General features: G+C 40.2%; 1 protein-coding gene across 1 annotated transcript in view; it reads left to right on the top strand.

The window, feature by feature from the left end:
- Positions 1-1,429: 1,429 nt before the first annotated feature.
- LOC308037242 (poly(rC)-binding protein 3-like) overlaps positions 1,430-16,587 on the top strand; it is a gene marked incomplete at its 5' end in the record, with an annotated part of 52,257 nt that continues 37,099 nt past the window's right edge. The window contains 4 exons of the mRNA XM_080338885.1: positions 1,430-1,507; positions 13,624-13,647; positions 13,743-13,775; positions 16,239-16,355. Of these exons, the coding sequence (XP_080195011.1) occupies positions 1,430-1,507; positions 13,624-13,647; positions 13,743-13,775; positions 16,239-16,355 (252 nt within the window). The remainder of the gene's footprint in view (positions 1,508-13,623; positions 13,648-13,742; positions 13,776-16,238; positions 16,356-16,587) is intronic.

Raw genomic sequence — 16,587 nt, 5'->3', positions numbered from 1 at the left:
GATTACTGGTGGCTCATCAAGTCTACCAGAAATGACTCCATATATGTTGCTTGTGCTCTTTCTTTAACCATTTCTGTTGACTTCTCTCACAGATAACATGCTCAGCTAAGATGGGCTTTTCTTTGGTTTAATATGACAGTGCTTAGTGGCTGTTAAGATGGATCATAATCAGTTGATGAATCAGTCTGCATGATACTGCCTCCTAGGTTTTTACGGGAGCGATCTGATAGGTCTCTCCAGTAGTTTGGTCCCATATCTGAGCTGTCTCCAGAAGGGGTTAATAGCCTGTCATCCTGGTGAGACACCGCTGTAGGCTCTGAGTCACAAAACTGTTATCCCTAGGGGTGCTCATTAGCCAGTGACCAAGCTAGCCAAATTTTTGGGAAGTTCCAATATGTGAAGCTAAGAAGGTTGTCATTAATAAGAGATGGTTACTGAGAGGTGTGATGTCTGTTTAAGCGTTTTGTGCTCTATCGGATAAGCCTAGAAAGGGCAAAAATTAGTAAGGAGTCTCTAAGTCTTTTCTACTGTAGAATTTGCTTCACTTGGTAATATTCCTTCCTGTTCCCATTTTTGTTTGTGCTGATAAATGTCCTTGCATTAACAAACTTATAATGCATCTTGTTTATCCCTTCAAATCCAGCCCTTGCAGCTTTCATTAGCATTTTAGGATATTTATGGCTTTGTAAATGACTGAAAAATCTGCAATTTGTCATTAGGAATTATGAAAAATCTTCCTTCTACTTAGGGCTGAATCTCAGATTTGGCCTTTGAGGGACTGATCCACCTCTGGGTCTGGTAGACAAAAACAAAGTCAGACAGTGCCCAGATTTAAGGCACCAAGTGGCTCTTAGTTACTCAGATGTCTTTGAAAATGTGTCATCTGCTGTTGCTGGCAGGCATCAGTGTTTAGGCTCAGAATTAATTTCACTCTAGCTGAAGAGAAAACAAAAACATCTCTCCTGCAAGAGCAAGAAGAGGTAGTAAAAGGAAGAGAAATAAAAACAGCACCAGGCACGTGTAAATATGCATATATGTATTGCATATACATACCATAAAGGTTAACAGAGAAAGTGCTGTTCTGAAGAAAACACTGTATTTCACTCTGTTGTGCTCTGGACTTTCAGCTTCAAAATACCAGAAGTTTAAAGAACTTTTATGATTTCAAAAGGAAGTTTATCTTGTACTTGGTGAAGGGCTAAAGAGTTGGTCAGGGAGGGATAATAATCAAAGGAACCTTCTCAACACTGACCTGTAGCCCACAAAATCAAAGGGAAGAGTGTTAATTGGTTTGTACAACATAATATTCTCAGTTCAGAGCAGCTTCAGCCACTCAATGGTACTTTTTTTTTTTCTCTCGTTTTACAGGTTAAGTGAATAGAAAAAGAAAAACGAAGCTGCTTTCAAGTGTTGAAGATACAAGGCCAGGATGAACACGAAGGACACAAAAGCGACTGAAGGAGGTCTCAATGTCACGCTTACCATACGCCTTCTCATGCATGGCAAGGTGAAGCATTCACTGTTGCCACAGCGGTTGCCTGTGTATTGAGCGAGTGTGTGAACTCACCATCCGAGCCTGATGAAACATTGACAGAGGATCTGCTCCTGCCTCCTGTGGTCAAAAGCACTATTGCCATGACCAAAATATCACCCCCACTCTTCAAGGCAACATACCTAAGTTTGCACTGCAGTCCGAGTTCATTGGAACAGCTTGTAGTGAACCCATTTTGAGCAGATCCAGCAGAAAAAAAAAAAAAAAGAGTTATTTCATTGATAGTTAGTCAAATTAAGCAGACCCTTCCATAAGGCTGACCTGCATATGAGTTGCCTTTCTCATCATTTGCTGGATTTTGCAGGGGTTTTTTTAAAACACCAGAACATTAATTTGTGTGAAGTAGTTGCCACAGAGATACTGTCTCTTTCTGTTCATCGTTATTCTGATGTAGCATCTTATTAGAGTGAACCCTCTGATATACCAAGTATTTGTCCAGGTCCCCTGTGGGTTTGTTTTGGAAGGCTGATTGTCATATTTTTTCTGTCCAATGCAGCACTTAAGCACGCATTGTGAAATCTGTGCCATAGACAAAGACCCAATTCAGTACTGTCAGACTTAACAGTCTGATGGCTGTTTATTTCACATTGCCAGATCACAAAATGGGCTTTTAATTAAAAAACACGTTTTATAGCTATGTTTGTTTTATTTGCATCAGGCAATGCTAAGCATTTTTAGGCTTAATGAATGAACGTTATATAAAGTAGATGGTTTTGGCTCCTTCTTAACAAGGGACAGTGAATATATAAATATAATTCTGGAGATCAAATTCTTATCTATAACTCTAATCCTAGAATTTAATTTAATAACTAAAAATGCATTTACATATTTTAAAAGTGCATGCTTTTAACCTATGGCATGAACACGTGATATATTCATAGCACAAATAGAAGGCAAAAGTATCTCCCCCTGTATTTTACTTATGGAGCTGCTAAGAAGTATGATGGGGTACAGTTTATGATTGTCACTTAAAACAGAAGTTAGGTTATGTGAGGTCAAATTATACATTTTCTCAGAAATGATCCAAATATTTTGTTTGAATTTCCCCCCCCGCCCCGAAATATTCAGCTTCAGGCAGGCATCTGGTATGTCAAATCTGCATCCTAAATAAGAATCTGTCAAACAAATTTAATTACAGCCTCTCTTACCAAACCCACTTAAAATCTGTGCACATCTGCGCTTAAAATTAGGTCTTAGAGACTGAATCTACCTGGTTCTGGTCCCAGTCCAGAGAAGCATTAGAACACATCCTTATCCTGGTGGGTATAAATAGTCCTACTGTTTTCAGTCCAGTTCCCATGTGCTTAGATGTGCTTTGCTCTGCTTCTTTCAGAGTCATGCCATTAAAGCAAAAATCAAACATTTGTCATTTTCAGGACATTTGAGTTAAACCATGGGCTAGGGGCTTTTTTGAAACAAAAGATATAGTAATCAGAAATGAAATTAGAAAAAGCTGATTTTCTGCATTGAACATGAATGATTGTGTGTGCATCCACTTTTAACAGTAACAGATGCTATGTGTCCAATCTTCAATACATATGTAGTCACAAGGGTCTAAATTAAACCCATAAAAGCTACAAAGTTCAAATTTTAAGTGGGAATATACCATGCATCCTCAGTTAACAAGGCTCGAGGGGTATACTGTTAACTCTACAGTGCTCTAATTATGTATCTTATTGTTCCTAAGTACTGAAAAGTGTACATTAAGTCAGAATTTATTTTGGTGATAAAAGTCAGACACTTATGGTGTCTTTGATGTAATTTCTGTGATTTAGAAATGCTAATATAGAGGAATGAAGGATGTCTGAGTCAATGTGTACTCAGTGTGAGAAGGTCACTCTGAAATCTGTATGTGCCTCTGAAAAAGAAGAAGAAATATATTTCTAGGCTCTTTCTTAAGATATATTGTGGTAATGACATAGGTGGAAATTGCTGATCCCTAATTAGTATTTCTAGACAAAACAATTAACTGAAGCAGAGCTTGGGCTGTAAATAACTGGTCATAACTTGGAAGAGAAGAATGGAATTAAAAGCTTGTTTTTAAAAATAGTATCACACTGGATTCAGTTAGATAATTTTAAAGTAAGAACATTTTAGAGTTAGTTATCTATGAGTGCGTTTCATGGAATTATGAGGGTCTATTCCAACTAACTTTAATTCCGTCTCTAAACCTCTATTACCAGTGTACCTTTGCATAGGGAAGGTCTATGTACTTTGTGACATTTGCATTCATTCTGATTGAAAGTCCATAACTTGTGCTACTGAGCTTAGTTTTCGTGGCTGTAAATCCTGAAGACTTAGGAAGTTTTCAGTGTGTACTTTTCATGTGATTCATATAGGGGCTTTAAGTCAAGGATCGACATTTTAATTATGTAATTAAGCTAAACTATGTACCTGCAGACAGAAAAATCAGGATTTGTATGAATGGACAGACCTGTGTAAGGGAGTAGGGAATAAAAGAACATCTTTACCAACATAAACCAAAGCATGTAGCAAAAAATCAAAGACAACATTAGTGTCTGGTGAAAGGAAAATGGTTGGGAACAGTCCTGAACTCTACAAGTACCCAGGGCCAGGGCCTCACTGCAGGTAGGACACGTCTCATCAGCTTCTTTGCTTTATCTTGCTTTGGGGAAAAAAAGGTGGCTGTAGGTCCAGCTGAGATCCCATGATGCTTTGTGCAGATTCCTACCAAAGAGGCTGGGAAGGCCACTTGGAGGACCAGCTCAGTTGCTCCTCCACACCCTGGTAAGATTTGAGAGCAGCTGGCTAGCCACGAGAGAAAGCTTTGGTTTTCTCAAGGCAAATGTTAAGGGAGGGCAGCAAGTGTTTTATCCGTGGAAGCAGCAAAAAGCCTTGTGCGGGCCCACTGCAGAGCCAGCCACCATGAGGCATAAAAGGTTAACCTCAGGGTAAATGTTTCCAGGGTCTCAGGTACCCTTCTGAGGCAGGGCTTCAGAAAGTGTTAGGTGATGTAAGATGAAAGGCCTAATTTTCATCTTGCGCCATGTTACATCAATGAAAACATTATGATAGTGTGAAAGCCCTGAGGAGAAACCAGGAGCAACACAAAACGTTTCTCATACTTTCTTGTGATGAATTAGAGGGCAGGTGTTAGGGAGTCTGCTGCAAGGACAGTGCTCAGATGTTCTTCACATCCAGAGAGAAACAACTGTCTCCTTTTGCAGGGAATTTTAAAAGCAAAATTAGGAAAATCTTCTTGTACAGATGTGTGAGGAAGGAAGGAAGCATGCTGCAGCATCCATCGCTGGAGGTTTTTAAGGACAAGTTAGATGAAAATGAAAATATCCCATAAAGCTGCCATGGCACTGCAGCCTCTGCTGCCCAGGACCTCTTTGACTGAGTTACCTGAATGCTACTCTGGAGAGGGCAGGGACTGAAGACCCTTTTGAAGGATGTGCAGAGATTTGATATGTAGAGTATATTAAATAATGCAGAGATGCATTTTCATCTTTTATTAATGAGAAAGATACACCACATTAAGTGATAAAACAGTTACATGCATTTCAGTAAAGAAAAATGAATATGGAATGGGGCTGTTTACATTGCCCTACTTCTGCATTTTCCATCCAGTTCCTGCTGTCTCTTCAAGTAAAATAAGTAAAATCACTGTATAGGGCAGAGATGTGAATTGGTACAGACATTTTATTACCTTTGTGTGCTTTAAGAGTAGAGTTTCTTGGCAGGATTCGAATATTGCAAGGACGGCAAGATTTCTGCTTCCAGCGAAGACAAAATTGGCAACATTTACCCAGATCAGTTCAACATTTTTGAAGGGCTTATGAAACACAAATTGAGCATATGTACATGCATGGGCAAACAGTCCCCAGCTATCAGAGCCCTCCGTAAGGAGAGGCAGAGCTCAGGCTCCAAAAGAAGTGTGCCTTTCACTTTTTCTTCCTTTTTTAATTTTTGTCAAAATCAAACCTCTTTTGCGTATCTACATGTTACAGGGTCTTTGATGGGGCTCGATGTTTCTCTCTTACCATTCCTTGTTACATGTTTGTCTGAAATTTTATTCCCATGACTTGTGGCTGGTTGTTTTTCCTGCTTACTGCCACAGGTAACGAGGTTGGAAGACTCTGGAAAATCATAACATTGCCCACAGGTCTCTGCCAACATACCTTAGTATTTGACATCTGCAGTGTTCTTGTTCTAGTTTTGGTCGGTTCCTGCCCAGAAAGAAATAACTCCTGAAAAATCACCTACTTTGAGTAAAGTGGATAATGATTACATGATTTTGGGCTGGTTTGGGTTAGTACACAGCTGGTGTTAACAGGCTGACAAAGACCCTAGAGACTTATCCTTAAAGGTTAATTTTAGATGTTGATGGTAAAGTGACTGTGTCGGTAGAAAGATGTTAAATTTCAGGAAAGCAGCTTAATGGAGATTTGAAAGCTGGGTCCATGAGGTGGAACATGAGAAAATGTTCAAATGTGCCAGCATGGAAAGGGCAGCAGGGTCACAAATCCACTTTGGTCTCCATCTCATAGTGGTGGCGCAGGAATCTGCTTCCTTCCTTCAGTACAAACCTGCAGATGAAAAAAAGCGTCATTTTCAAATGTACTGTGCAAAGGTGTGCATTGGTGAAACTATACTGGGTGCAGTGAATTTTGCAAGAAACCGAAGTAGAATATATTAATATATTGAATCTGAAGGGTCTTTTAGAGAAAGGGGAAGGAGTTCAGAAATAGAAAACAAAATGGATTAATGAAGTCAGATGGTTAGCAAGAACAAGGAAACAATTTACAGGTAGAATGAAGGGGGGAAGGGAAAACTGGCAGGGAAGAAGGAGTCTTGCCAAATACTGAGAGGTGTAAATTAGAGACCTGAGGCAATTAACTGGGAAAGGTAATTTAGAAGATACGTGTTCAGTGAGAGAAGGAAATCTGGAAAGAAGAAAAGGCTGAAAGGCATCAGAAGTGGCAGTGTCTAGAGAGTGACGCATTTGGGATATGCTGAGTTGGAGAGGAATGCTATTGCGGCAAAAACATATGCAGTTTTGGATGTATAGTACTGGTGCATCATGGGGCAAAGAAACAGTAATTACCTTACTGTTCTTGTGGAAAAATCACACCTGCGGTTCTGTACTCAGCAGCAGGCACCATGCATCTGAGTGATGTCGAAGACTGAGCAGGGGGGGAATTTGCAGAAAAATAAGAAAGTTTTAGGAGGCTGAGGAGACTGTCTAGCTTTCTACAGACAATCTCATAAATACGTGGAGAAAGTAAATATGAGTGTAATGGAGTGTCATTATTTTGAATGATACAAGTGCTTGTAGCTGGAAATAATGGGATAAAAAATATTTTTGAAAGTAAATCCTAATAAGGGAATCCCAAGAGAAAATCGTGGTATTGGGATTTTTATGAGATTCTGGAAGTCTCCTTAGCATATTTTAAACATGTCTTAGGAAGAGTAGCACATGTAGAACATATAATCTGCACTGATGGAGGAAAGATATGATGACTGAGTGGAGCTTTTCTTTACCTGATACCATTTACTCAATGACATGTTTATCATCCTTTCAGCAGTAGTGACCTAGAAAAATGTACCTGCGGTCAAATGTTCAGGTTTGCACAAAACCCTATGAGTGCCTTGATTTTTAGACACTAAACTACCAGTACTAATGTCTTAATTTTGGATGTCCTGAGGAACTTCATCTGCCAATGCTTTCAGCAGGATCAGTGGGTGCCTTGTGGCACTGGAAGGACTAGTTACAGCGGACTTGCATCCAGCTTCAGTGGTGACTTTCAGACATGCTGGTGACTGTTTTATGATCACACATATAGAATTTTTTACAAGAAAAAGAAAAAAATAGACTCAGTAAGGTGATTGCTCACATTTAACAGCTAGATGACTAGATGATCTCCAGACGTCCCTTCCAATCCTAATCCTAATCATTCTGTGAAATACAGACATGTATCATGGAGAAAATTGCTGTTTGCATCAGTATAGATAGTATAGTTTTAGCACCAGGGATTTCTTTTCATGGCCACTTTTCTGTGCCTACTTAATTGCCTGATGAAAGATTGTAAACCAAGGACAGAAATATTTTTTCTTGAAGGTGATGTCCTTCTTCTTGCCCGTTTTTTCCCTTAATTTTTTACTTATTAAAATACAGCATACAACAAAGTAGCTTTAAGAATCACCTTTTCAGTAATTTAATCCAAGCTGTAAAATGCCAACCAGGTTAACGTTTGTTCTGCTCTTTCTATTTTCCAAGAACACTGTCAGGGTATTATGAGGATTGACTGTCCTGCCTATTGCTGTTACAGTTCTTGTTTTGTTTGTTTGCATTACTGTGGTACCTAAGAGCTCTAGTCATGGAACGAAGCTCTGCGTCCAAATACACAATGCGAGATCAATCTCCTCTCTAGCCTCACTAGCCTAAAATCAACTAGCTTAAAAATCAACGGAAAGGACAGAAGTCTTTTCCCCCAGCCCCTGGGCACTGTATGTCCTCAAAACAATCTCCATAGCTGAATTTTCCCACTTCTGTCAAACAGAATCTCCTCATCAGTCCACACTTTTTAATCAGCTGAGACTGCAGAAGGCACACACCCTGCTCAGTCCTGCTGTTTCAGTATCACAGGCAGAGGGACACATCACAGAATCATAGAATAATTTTGCTTGGAAGAGATCCTTAAGATCATCAACTACCACCATCACCTAACTCTAGCACTAAACCACATCCCTCATCTGTACATTTTTTAAACACCTCCAGGGATGGTGACTCCACCACTTCCCTGGGCAGCCTGTTCCAATGCCTGACAACTCTTTACATGAAGAAATGTTTCATAATATCCAATCTGAACCTTCTCTTGAGGACATTTCCTCTGATCCTGTCACTTGTCACTTGCCACTTGTTACTCCATGCTACAACCTCCTTTCAGGTAGTTGTAGACAGTGATAAGGTCTCTCCTCAGTCTCCTTTTATCCAGTTTTTGGTTTGTTTGTTTGGGAGGCGGGGGGACGGGGGGCGGTATAGGAGGTTTGGTGTAAAGTTGAATGTAAATTTGCTTATCCATCTGATATCAAAAAGCAAATGAGAAATGCCCATTGGCACAGCTGCCTAAAAATTGGTAGATAGACCTACGGAAGATTTGTAGCACTGGCCTCTCCATCAGAAGGACCATAATTTGAAGGTTTCCTCATACACTACCACATTTGGTAGCATGAGATTGGTCTCAGCAAGGGCTTGGACTGCCATGTCTAATTGAATTAGAGCTGTTAGCATCAGACAGTCACTACTGAAGCATCTCCTAGCACTCATGTCAATGAGGCTAATCCTACAAAATCCTAGAACACAAATCAGACTCTCAGTTTATCCAAGGCAGCCGTTTGTTCCATGAGGTAGACACATTAAGTCATGTTTCCCAAAACTGACTAAGACTTTTTCTCAGCCTTTGAAAACTGCCAGTGCCTCATGTGCTCCATACAAACACATTGTTCAGAACATCTTTATGGAACACATTCCTGAGGTCTTCCATGTAAGCATCTTGATGAACTTATACAGTATCAGCAACTCTATCCTCAGAACAAGGCAAAGAGAGAGAGTTGTGTTATTTTATGCCTCTTTATGGATGGCAGAAAGACAACTAGTGCTGGTCTAGAAAACTTTATCAACACAGATGTTGTTCATTGTCACCAGGATTCCTCCTTGTCTCATGACAGATGTGCTTCTCCACCATGGAAGGCTGTATTTCTTTCCTTCCAGTGCTTTTCTAGCAGGCTTTTTTGTTTGTAGAGTCCAGTCATACTGGTTCTACCTTGTTCATGGTCATAGTAAGCAGGCAGGCATATGCAAGCAAAGCATTGCCTCATTGAATTGCAGGATTTAGGACGTGTGCTTTGTCAGATGCTTCATAGTGAAAGTATATATTCTTATATTATTTCTTAAATTTGTTTACCTCTAGATGTGGCTTTATCTGAAGGCTCCCGTGATGTTAGTGTTCCATTCACTTTGTAGCATTGCTAATAGAATCTGCATGGCCTGTGGTAACAGAGCAAGACCTGTGCTTTTATATGCTCTTGGAATAACTAGCTGGGGATTTTTTTGTTTCTTGGGCCACAGTAATTATTTAACTAGCCTCACACTTAGAAAAATGATGGAATTTCACTCATTATGTTTACAGATCAACAGTTAAGCTTTATACCAAGGTTTGTTACCGTTTGTTAAGTCTCTTGTTTTCTTAACATGACTAATTTCTTTCTCATTATTCAAAGGGCACACTAGATAATTGATTAGGAAATAGCTTTCTCCTAGAGACTATCTTATATCTTTTTTTTAGTCGTTTGCACCATCAAGAGCCCTGCAAAAGCCTTGGCTCACAGACTTCTCTGGTGCCACCTTTTGTTCTGCTGGTGCTGCCTTGCCTTCAGGTGACCACAGGTGATGCAAAAACTGCAGAAATAGCTTTCTGCCCTGTGATGGGCTCCCTGTTCCCCAAATGTTCATTAAGAGTAAAATTCATCTCATTCCCGTGAATGAGATGTGTAAATAATACTACATGCAGCATTTCAGCATGAAAGAAACCATCCCCTTTTTTACCACTGCCTTTCTTGAAGTGACATTTACTAGCATGTTCCAAGGAAGTGGTCACCAGTCTTATTGAAATATTTTTTTCTCAGTGAGATTCACACTAATCATTCTCTCAGTTCTTCAGCAGCTTGTACTTTTTGGTAATAACAAGGTGATGAATAGTCAGATAGAATTCCTGTCCCCACTGAAAACAATAGCAAAACTCCCACAGACTTCAGCAGAACAAGCAGCTTGAGAATCCTGATATTTTATGCTCTACTCTGTTTGTTTAAATACTCCCAAATTCCATGTTTTAAACAGACTGTCTTTTTGGGTTTTTTTTACTAGGGCTACGCATATTGCTTTTCTGTTTCCAAAGCAAAAGTACTTTTCCCTATTTCCAAGGAAGATAGTTTTGTACTTATTAGCCATGACCCATCCATACATTTCTAAAAGAACAACATCTGTCATTAAGAGTCAGGATGATCAAATGGATTTGGACAGATTTTATACTAAGTATGTACTGGCAGAGCCTTGCAAGTTCAAGACCAGGCCTACAGCTTCTACTGAAACTTCAGATATACAGAAACTGAAATTATACCATGGACTGAAATATGATTGCTTGCCCATAGCAATTAAAACACAATATGCTAGCCCATGGGAAAAGGTCCTTCTACCTCCCAAGAATCTGTTTTTTTAAAAAAAAATTATTTCTGAAATCTGGGACTCAGAAGAATGGAAAAAGTTTTCAAGGTAAAACTGCTGAATGTGCTGAGTGGGCAGACAGGAACTACTAGACATGAGGGTTCTCAAGGCTTATCACCATTGAGACTCTTACTCCCTGTATCGCTTAATCCCATTAAACAGCTACAGGCAGTTTGGCAGAGTTACAGCGATCATATAAAAATTAGTAAGATCTTAAACATTTAGTGGAATAGGTATCCTGAATGTGTCACTGCTAACAAAAAGCTGCACCTCATTAGAGATCCTACATCAACAAGCTGGTGTGGCCAGCTCAGCCACAGGGAAAGACGTGACCTAAACCCACACATGGAGGGACCCGGGATAATTCGGTCACAAGATACAAAGCCGCAGTGAGTCCACTTCATTCATTCATCTCACAGAGCTCCTTCTTTACATTGTATGCACAGATGGACAAATGTCTCACAGTCCCAGATGGACACAGGAAGCTTTAGCAAGAACAGTCACACAGCTGTGTGATGTGTAAAGGTCCACTGTACATCAGCTAGCAGAAATATAGGTTTGCAAGGCAGATATCTCTGGAAGATTTGCAATTACTATCTCTGGAAGATTTGCAATTGATATTGCAATATCAATATCTGTTCTCTAGTCAGCACGTACAAGACAGGAGAATCCCATCTTGGAAGGGAAATAAAAAAATGAAGTGGAAAACAGAAGAAGTAAAGTTTGAAAATAAACCTGAGATGGACCTCACTGGGTTGAGGAATTTTGTGGCTAGTTAGGTATTGACATAAGGCCATGCTTGAAGGATCACAGGCTCACGGAGGTTTTAGGAGGAATCCCAAAAGTCTCCAGTCTGACCACCTGAATCAAGCAAATCCTGTTGGACCAGGTTGCTCAGGGCCTTCCCCAGGCTGGGTTTGAACACCTCCAAGGATGGAGACTCCACTGCTTCTCTGGGTACCTGCTCCAATGTTCACCCATTGGCATGTTAAATTTTTTTTTCCTCATTTTGAGCTTGTTGTTGCAACTCACCTTTGTTGCATCTTGTGCTTTCTGGAGTTTGGCTTCAGCTTACCATTCCTTATTGCACACAGCAATAAGGTCCCTCCAAGTCTTCTCTTCCTAAGGGTGAACAAACGCAGTTCTCTCAGCCTCTCCTCATGTGTCCTGTGCTCCAGTCCCCTGACCATTTTTGTGGTCCTGCACCGGATTCTCTTCTGTGTGTCCTTGTCTGTCTTCTACTAGGAACCCAAAACAAGAAACCATTCGCCATTCTCACAAGCACAAGGAGAAGGCAAAAATCATTTGTCACAGCCTGCTGACTACACTCTCACTAATACACTTTCATCAGGGATGCACTGCTGGTGCACTCATATACTTATGTTGGAGTTACGCATTGGGACCCTCAGAACTTTTTTTTGCAAAGCCAGTTTGTTCTTAGCAAGTTTTTGCCCAGCTCATCGTGCTGCGTGGTCTTGTTCCGTCCCAGACACAGGACTTTTCATTTTACTTCTGTTCTACTCCCTGAGGTTTCTCTCAGCCCATTTCTCCAGCCTGTGTAGATTAAGGCAAATAGCAGCCTTGTCCAGCAGTGTATTGACCATGCTCCCAGCCTGGTGTTATGTGCAGACTCACGGAGAACCATTCTTCATTGAGATAGGTCATCTTCTCACTGAGATGTCTTTACATTTTGCGAGCAGGATGTGAGGAGTTGCAAGCACAAGCAGTTTCAGATTATGAGCTTATAAATAACCTTCTGGTGAGAACCACCTCTCTCAAGGTCGCTGCAGGTAGCCCTCTACTGCAAAGTGAAGTTAGTACCACTTTGTCATGAGCCCATCGTTGGGTAGAGCAACGGAGGACAATTTCTTAAATCTTACTCTTTGGACTGTTTCAGGATGGGTCAGACTTAAGTATCTAGATGGTGGGAGTTGGGGGGAACTGTATATTGTATGTCTGGGACAGATCAACCATGTGAGACAGTCTTAAACCGTTGAAGTAGATTTCACAATATGAGTATAGGAGGGGAGTTTGTTTTCCTTTAGTTGGTCTCCTCTCCATCAGATGATTTCCAGTCTGATGTCATACCTGCATGATTTATGTAACATGCCCAGATTATTCATTTTTAAATTATTAGCTTTATTTTTGTTATCTGTTGGTTTTATGCACCAAGCTTTTAACCCTTGGGATATTGCCAGAACTGCCAAATGGTTCCACTGTTGTATGTTCTCGGTGACATTTCTCAGTATTTTCTGTCCCTTCATGGAAAATTGCGGGAGCCCAGTAGCAATTCCCAAGTCCCTAAAAAGTGATTAGCAATTATTGTTCTGTAAGTACTTAACAGGGAGATTAAGACATGTCACCAGGTGTTTACACAATAACACTCGGTAGCATGGAAATTCAGCTCTAGATATTACATGGTGTAAAGACGGTAAACACCTGTCCTCGGAGAGATCAGCAATTATTTTGATGCTTGCATTATATCCCATTTTTTCTATCAGGTTATGCAGCTCTATCATTTTCAAATTTTTCATTCCCTGATAGGGGTTTATCTCTGTTTGTAGTAGCAGGATTGATCTGTAACCACAAGATCAGTTCCTGTTAAAGGTGTTTTTCTTGCACAATCAGTAAGTCGCAAAGCTGCATTTTCAGTCCATCCCTTTGTTTCTAACATGGCATATTTGTATACAGCTACAATGGAAGTGGGCTACACTTCACATTGCAGGTTTGAAAGAAGTGATAGTGAAATAGCTTAGGAGCTAACCAAATGCTCTTCCATAGTGAATCATATCATTCACAGTGTCTTTTTTTCTTTTTGTTGCAGGAGGTTGGAAGCATTATCGGAAAGGTCAGGAAAATTACTTTCTTTATTTTCATGTCAAAATGTTGTATATCTGTTCACTTCATCAACCCAGGCTAACTATTTTTCTGTTTCTTTAACAGAAAGGTGAGACAGTTAAGAAGATGAGGGAGGAGGTAAGACAAGCCTTGATGTCTTTACCTGTCTTTCTTTCCAGTTTAGAGAACAGGGAAATTCAGCGTTTGCAGACCGACACTGCCATCAAGTGGGCATTTAGTTTACCTTCACCACTCTTTCCAAGTGGTGGTATTTAAATGCACTAGCATTAAAGGTTGTTAATGTAAACTGCCTCTTGCCACAGCAGTCTGGAGTCTTCCATTCCCCTAGCAATATGCCTGCTGCTCTCTTATCTCAGGAACAGCTTAGCCAGCATGTTTCTGTGCATCTAAACCATGGGATCTTTCTTTAGCATACCAACATTGGCCCTGCACATGGCTTGGCCTCCTGGTAGAGAGCTTCCAAAATCAGATGCTATGTGAAATTTGAGAATAGACACAAGCTTCAGCAGAGCTGGAGCCAGACTTGCATAAGCCAGAGTATCCCTCTGTTATGTCTTGGCAAAGCCTTAACTTTTTATTGTTTAACAGTTGAGTAGGATGTAAACAGGGTAGACCTGCACAGCTGTCATTAACATCCTTTGAAAATGCTGTAAGCACAAAAAGGATAACTGAAACACGGCATCACATAAACCTCAGTCTCCCCAGCATCTGCAGCTTCTTTCCCTACTGCACAGCAACCTGCTCTGTCTTCAGAGGATTTTGCACAGGTAGAGGTTGTAGACCCACACTTGTCCTGCAAGGCAGCACATCTTACCTGGAGATCGGTATTATTTTCCTTCTTTGAAGCAAGTGCTAAAAGCATAAGTCAAAAGACAAAGACAAATCCAACTGGTTGAAACTTTAGGAGTACAAAGTGTGTAGAGGATGCCTCAAGAAAGTCAGTTTGGTTCTGTTAGATCTGCAGTACATTACTATGTCAACTGCTTTACTGTTTTATACACTGACAGAAAGTCTGTGGCAGAGAAATCTCAAAATATTTGTAGTAAAGAAAATTGCTGCGATGCATCTTTAAATATACACAGTAGGGAGGTCATTGTCAGGTTGACTGAGTTCAGAGCTCCTTTTTTGATGATAAGAGCATTCAGCCACGTTTTCACACTTGAGTGCTTTTACTAAGACTTAAAAATATAAGAAAAAATGTTTCAAATATACTAGGTAATCCTGCCAGTTGATTGAACACGTTGTAGTTTAACTACTAGTTATGGGCATCTCTATATCAGCACAAGACTAGGAGGCTGTGTCTCCAAGTGATGATAACTCAGTCTTCCTTTAAATTATTAACACCCTCCATACTTCTTTAAAAGCAAAACACAACTTTATTTTTACTTTCCTGACAGATGTGGCAAGTTGCATGCCATCTTTATGGAATGAAATGCAACTGTCTTGCCCTGTCATCAGGGAACTGTCAGAAACAGCTTCAGGCCTAAAGAAAAGTAGAAAAATCTCACTTCTGTGCCCTGCAGCTGTTAACCTCCTACACAGCTATGGAGGCAACCACATAATGTTTCAATTGCCGTAGCTCTGCTTTGACCAGTCATCTATCAGAGGAGTGACATCTGTGATTTTTGGCCACCAATCCACAGTGGAACGACCTTTCAGACACACAGCACATCAGCTGATTTGTGATAACCTTGAAGGCAAAGCCAAATTAACCCAGATTATCTCACATTTTCTACAGACACAGATCCTCAAGAAAGTCAGTGCCCATGGATGAGTTGAGGCTCAAGTGAATTGTTTAGACTGTATTAACATATTTCCATGCCTGAAACCTCAGGGGAAGCATAGGATGGGTCTTACTTGAACTGGCTTTTATTGTTGTCTACACCAACATCCTCTTAAATATATTTACCTCTAGTTTAGGGGTTTTCTTTGCACTGCTACAGTGGCATAAGTGTGACTAAGTACATCTGAGAGCCATGCTGGCTTGTCTCTTAACTGCTTCCAACAGGCTCCTTGCCTTAAGGAGATCACACCATTGCTGTTGCCTGTCCTGCCGCTACTCCTTTAAAGGGTTGTTCAGTGCATATTAATTGGCTGCCTTTACATGAGACACATTTATAAGGAAACTTCTCCACAATGCAAGGCAATGCCCCAGTTACACAGATGAATCCCTGCCTTTGGTTCTCCAAACCACAGACATGTGTCTTTCCTGGGAGATGTTGATGCTCCTTGGAGACAACAACCTTGTCTGAAATTCTGCAGCTCTGGTCCTTCTTAAGGTTAACTCTGCAAAAAGGAAGGGAAAAGACTTGATTATGCAACTATTTGCAACTTAGAGTTACAGAGGCACTATTTGCATACTGCAATGAAGACTATATAAGTATTTACCCAGACAGAATCCGGCTTCCCACAGCTAGATGAATTTTTGGAGTATGATCAGTTAATACTGAAATTATATGATGTTTGGGCTGCAGTTGTGAGGGAGGGAATAAGATATTCTTTCCCAAACTATGCCCCTAAGCCTACTTAGTTTGCTCCCTGGGAGGTATAAATTTGGAAAATATTTGTTCTTTTTGACAGAGTGGTGCTCGAATCAATATTTCAGAAGGCTCCTGTCCAGAGAGAATTGTGACAATAACAGGCCCAACAGATGCAATTTTTAAAGCTTTTTCTATGATTGCACTAAAATTTGAAGAGGTAAGCAAATAAAATATGGGTTTTTTCTCTCTTCAAGTTGAAATACAAACACTGCTTAAATTTTCTCATATTTGCTTTAATGTTAAATATGATTTGTTTAATGTTCTATTTAATAGCAGTGAAAGTGATTGTATTTTCGTAAATGATTTTGGCAGTTATGCTGAAGAAAAATAATGGGTCATTTTACAAGCTGTTTGATCATTTCTTTTGCTTTTTGGAGGCTTCAGGGAAA

This window comes from Nesoenas mayeri (genome assembly GCF_963082525.1).
Source record: "Nesoenas mayeri genome assembly, chromosome: 2".
NCBI lineage: Eukaryota > Metazoa > Chordata > Aves > Columbiformes > Columbidae > Nesoenas > Nesoenas mayeri.
This window is presented reverse-complemented; position numbering and strand designations above follow the sequence as displayed.